General features: G+C 44.7%; 1 protein-coding gene across 8 annotated transcripts in view; it reads right to left on the reverse strand.

Moving 5' to 3' along the window:
- Positions 1-209: 209 nt before the first annotated feature.
- The window catches only part of bdnf (brain-derived neurotrophic factor), a 14,661-nt gene continuing 9,399 nt past the window's right edge, over positions 210-5,471 (reverse strand). For all 8 annotated transcript variants that reach the window (XM_008405157.2, XM_017304148.1, XM_008405150.2 and 5 more), the window contains one exon: positions 210-1,462. In XM_008405157.2, coding sequence (XP_008403379.1) covers positions 632-1,441 — 810 coding nt within the window. In that variant the 5' untranslated portion in view covers positions 1,442-1,462 and the 3' untranslated portion in view covers positions 210-631. The remainder of the gene's footprint in view (positions 1,463-5,471) is intronic.

Below are 5,471 nucleotides of genomic sequence, written 5' to 3' on the forward strand. Positions count from 1 at the left end.
TATAAGCTCTTTAAATATATCTTTTCCTCTGGTGGGGATAAAAAAATAAACAGCAAAGCTTTGACAACAGCACCTTGACATAGTATGTAATTCCAACATTACCTTGAGAAGTTTAGAACAGTAAACAGATAATTTTACTTGAGAGGAATCTTCTGTTGAATATGTGAGCTGAATGATTTTTTTTTTCTTTTTTGGTCAGCATCATATCCTTTTTTTTTGGTTTTTTTCTTTGAAAGTGGAGAATTTCTGAATTCACAATTGAAAGCAGCATGCAAGCTTTTGAAGATGGAACTGTCCTCTCTCATTCCTTGCCCGTGTTTTTTTTTTTTCCTTCATTTTCTAATTCTTGGCAACGTAAACAGATCACAATGTCTCCTTTAATGTGATATAGTAATTTAAACTGGGCGCAAATGACTGATCAGATTTTTTTTAATTGTTTACAAGGTCATGAATATGTTCAATAAATAGACTGTAGTATCACTTTACTGTATAAACTTCATCTTTTTTTACATGCAGTCCATAAAATTTTCATTTGACGGAATAATTTACCCTGTTATGTATATATACAAATAGATATTTTCTCTTTATTCTCTTTTTTAAACTCTTCAATAAAATCTATACATTTTATACACTATCTCCCTCTTTTAATGGTCAATGTGCATACACATGAAGTGTCTATCCTTATAAACCGCCAGCCAATCTTCTTTTTGCTATCCATGGTGAGCGCTCGCACGTAGGACTGGGTTGTCCTGCATTGGGATGTATAATGCCGCTTGTCTATTCCTCTGCAGCCGTCCTTTGTGTACCCCATGGGGTTGCATTTGGTCTCATAAAAGTATTGCTTCAGTTGACCATTGGGGACAGGGACCTTCTCCATGACGGTTACTGTCTGCCCAGACATGTCTATCGCCGTCTTTTTATCCACAGCTGTCACCCACTGGCTAATACTGTCACACACACTGAGCTCTCCACGCCGCGAGGGGTCGGAGTGCCGCCGCACCCTCATGGACATGTTCGCAGCATCCAGATAGTTTTTGTATTCCTCCAGGAGAAAGAGCAACGGCGGCTCCAAAGGCACTTGGTTGCTGATCATCACCCGCGAGTTGTACAGGTCGACATCCTTGGCCTCTGCGGTGGCCACGGGCGACGGGCCCCCACCTCCCTGGCTCTTGTCGGCCCCCTGTCCCAGCTGCGCCGCCTCACCCTCCACTTCCAGCAGCTCCTCTATCACCTGCTCGAACGTGTCTGTGAGCGAGGGGAGCTCCTCGCGCTGGCCCGGCCCGCCGCCACTCTGTGGAGTCCCATGGCCTCGGGGGGCCGTCGCAGCAGCGCCCAGGTAGCCTTCCGTCCGATGGCCCCGCATGCCCGGGGCGTCTCTCAGGGGCGCAGCTCTCATGCAACTGAAGTATGAAATAACCATAGTAAGGAACAGGATGGTCATCACTCTTCTAACCTGGTGGAACTGGAGGGAGAACAGAAAGAGGGAAGAGGACAAGACGGTTAGTGAAGGAGTATTTCTCCCAAAGCTAGCCCCTTGTTGATCATTAATGCATCACTTAATCCTTTTTTAACACCCACAACTCTTTGTTTGCACGCCAAAAAGAGAGCGCTTTAGAAATACCACAACATGTTTTTTATCAAACTGATAATGGCACCGTGTCATCAGTGCTTTCAAACTGTTTGCAAACTGTAAATCTATGTGAGGTCTGGCTTAGATTTCAATTTGTTGGCAGCAAACGCACCAAAGCTGTGCTGAGCATCAGAGAGATGAGAGCGAGAGAGAGAGAGAGACTGCTTATTACTAAAGATAAGAGTGCACAAATAGATGCTTGAAACATCCTAACAGGCTTGCTATTATTTATGAAGAGGTGTGTTACAGGGTACAGTGAGGAATGTGCAGGCATGTGTGGTTTTATAATGGCCCCAGCTATCATTCACCCTTTCTGCATCGGTAACTGTCTTGTTTTAAAAGCTCACACTGTGTGTATTCTTTTTTAGCCTCGTTCTGGTAGTTTGAGTGGTTGTTTAAAGCCCAACAAACAAGAACTCCCCAGCATCAACATCTCAGGAACCTCTCACATGTCCAGCATCTGCTGACAGACTGAGAAGAGCGGCTAATATTGTGTTTATTTCAGCTTTGGCAAACATTGCCGCCGCACTGCTACACTGTTTGCACTACAAACCGGTCTGCACAGCAAGACCAGTCTGACACCAAACCTTGTGGCCATGAATGAGGAACATGAGATCTGTTTTTAAGGAAGTCTGGATCCACCAGAGACAGATTCACACATAGCAGATGTCTCAGACTCGAGGCTTCCAGGGTTACTGTCCTGCAACTTCTGTTGCAATCCACCTGAACCAAATAATTAGGTCATTAGCAACCCTCTGCAGAACATGGCTGCTTACTGAAAGACCGGGGAGACATTGAGAGATTGCTGGAGTCCTGCTCTGGAGGGCTGGAGTTTGAGACCCCTGCTGTACACCAACCTTCTCAAAGAGTCACAACGTAACCATTGTGCCACAACAGATGAAGAGAAAATGCTGAATACACATCCATAATTATTGAACTGCCTGAGCACGTTTGCATCCCTTACCTCCAAGAAGCTCTAAGACTCACAGCTGATCAATGAGCTGGTGAACATCCGACAGCCTGAGACATTAAAGCAACCATAAATATTTTGAAAAGAAAAAAAAAAATCTAGATCTTGTCTTCCACTGGGAGTCATTTAAAAATAGCCTGGCTGATGCTTTGACTGCACTCTGCATGTCCCAAACCTGACACGGCCAAAACAAGGCGAGCAAGCACACTCCCTGTATCCACTAAGGATGGACACAAGACCTTTCCAGTAGGAAGAAGAAGAAAAAACACATCCCCACCTTAAAAGCATTTGTTTCTTTCTTAATTGGTATCTGGGGCTGTGGCTGCAATTAACCGACACCACGGTGAGTGCCATAGAGATATCGCTGCTAAAAATAGACGTGCAGGGAGTCTCACAGTCTCTATTCAGAATATCACATCCTTCTTCTTAATGAGCCACTCATTCCCTGAGCTCAGTGACGTGCTCTTCCAGAGTGTATGAGTGTGTGAGACAGAGGGAGGGCATGGGGAGGGGCTGGCTTCTGTGTGTGTATGCGTGTGTGGGTGTGTGTGTGTGTGTGTGTGTGTGTGTGTGTAAGGATGGGGGTATATATTTTTTTTAATCTTTGCAACTAAAACAACAATGGGGGCAAAGGCCATGGATAAAGAGCTAATTATCAAATTATCACTGCAAATTGATAATAAGTCCCGCCGATCGTTTCAAGCAATATTCCGGTTCACATGTCGAGGGTTTTCAGTGGAGATTTCCCAGCACAGAGAGAATCATGTAGGTTTACGGGATCGAGGCCAGTCACGAGCTTTATGTGTAGGATGCATTTAGGCTGATATTATTATCAGCATTGCGCTCGAGTGGTTCCACTTCCACATGAGGGGAAATGACGGCAGAAAGCAAGGGGCTGATTACTGTCAGGCGTCAAACTTCATGCTGGAAATGGTGCAGACGAGGAGTGCTGCATCTTCCGTAAGAGACCACAGGGGTAATGTTGCAGTAGCAGGGGCGGGTGGGGTAGGGTAGGGTAGGGTGGTGGAGAGAGTGCCAGCGTCATTTCGCAGCATAACAACCGCGGATGACGTCTCTTCCAGGTCTCCATAGGGGAGAGGATGGAGGGGAGGAGGTTGCTGGGGGTAATGCCACTCAACAGTGCGCAATTGCCTGCCTTTCCCCTGGGTATCCTCACACCGGGAACAACAGATGATTTTATTTCTATCTCTGTGATTTCCTGTTTCCATCAGGACAATCAATATGGCTTACGCTCTCAATCAACATCCTGTTAAAGCGTGATAAAGCCAATGAATCATTTAATTGCTGTGGGACCAGTGGAGAATCGGCACCTTGCATCTGCAAAAGAGGCTAAATGTGACAAATACAATAATTCAGTGTTAACACAATGAGGATGAGTAACACAGCGAGACGGGAATTAAAAACAGGGCCATTAGATAGCAGCTCCCTGAGTGAAGTACAGCCTCCTCCAACCCAGACTGATTAAAACACCATTTTAAAATGAAAGTTCAGGTAAGCACACAGTGAAGTGAAGTTTCATCTAAAGGCTCCGACCATCTAAATATGAGTGCTGGGCTAATAACTTAGAGCAAAGGGGAAATAAAGACGGGCAAAAACTGCTGTTTAAACACGCCTTTATCTATGACACCACACCCCGAACAATGGAAGCAGGTGAGTGTTTGGCTTTGACGTCTCCAGATGACCACCTGTTCATCCACTCAGAGAGAGATAGAGAGAGAACGCGACTGTTTGGCAGGGATGTGTAACTTACCCTCGCCTTCATTCTCCGTGCCAGGTGGGGATTAAAGTGATAAATGCCTCCTTTGACAGTCGCTGAAAAGTTTCTCCAAAGCATGAAAGGACTAGTAAAGGCCAGTATTATTGCACATTCAGTAGCGTTCCCTCGTGTCAGCACACTTTATGGCTTCATCCCTGCCAACTGCATGCAGGATACCTTAAAAGCCATTACAAAGCAACATAAACAGCAGCAGTGGAGATGAAAGGACGAAGTGTGCCCTGCGTATTTCAATAGAAATGTGCGCAGCGTTGACTCTTTGCCTCCCACCACAGTTCCCCCATGGGCATACGTCTTTCTTTAATTTCTCCAGAACTGTGGTGGGCAAAACTATCAACTCAGAAGCGATTTTTTTTTTCATACACAAAATGCACAGCCCCACGGTTCCAAATCCTTCAAATTTTCCTGAAGAAAACTGCAAATATTATCACCCAAGAACCCCCTTATGTGCCACAATGCAGCACTTAAAAAGGCATTCAGACTTAATTGAGTTGTCTGCAGTAATGGCTGACACATGTGGAAGCTTGCTTTTCCTGAGCTCTGTTTTCAATCCAACGCAAGCTTTGGAGCACATTTGGTAATAGATGAGCATCGCCAGAGATCATACCTGCCTCCTGCCACAGAAACGGAGAGGAATCCAAACACACACTGAGTGATTTATGCTACCCAAATTCGTCGCCTCCTCTACCCCACTCTTTTTATCCTTTGATTTTTAAGATGACTCTCACATTAAGTGATTGATGCAGCTTATGTGTTAATGCACACAGCTTCCTGTGAAGCCTTTATGATTAAAAAATAAATAAATCTAGAATTCATTTTAACCCATGGACAGTGAAACCCAACCACTGAGTCCCAGAACCAAGAGGCCTTTAGATTGGACTGAAGATGGATGCAATTGTCATATACTTACACTAGATGGCGTGTGAGACCGTGAAATAATCAGCGCTTCAGCTCTTGCGCCTCATGTTTCACCTTCCCATAGATAGATAGATAGATAGATAGATAGATAGATAGATAGATAGATAGATAGATAGATAGATAGATAGATAGATAGATAGATAGATAGATAGATAGAT

This window comes from Poecilia reticulata, linkage group LG3, assembly GCF_000633615.1.
Source record: "Poecilia reticulata strain Guanapo linkage group LG3, Guppy_female_1.0+MT, whole genome shotgun sequence".
Taxonomy (NCBI): Eukaryota; Metazoa; Chordata; class Actinopteri; order Cyprinodontiformes; family Poeciliidae; genus Poecilia; species Poecilia reticulata.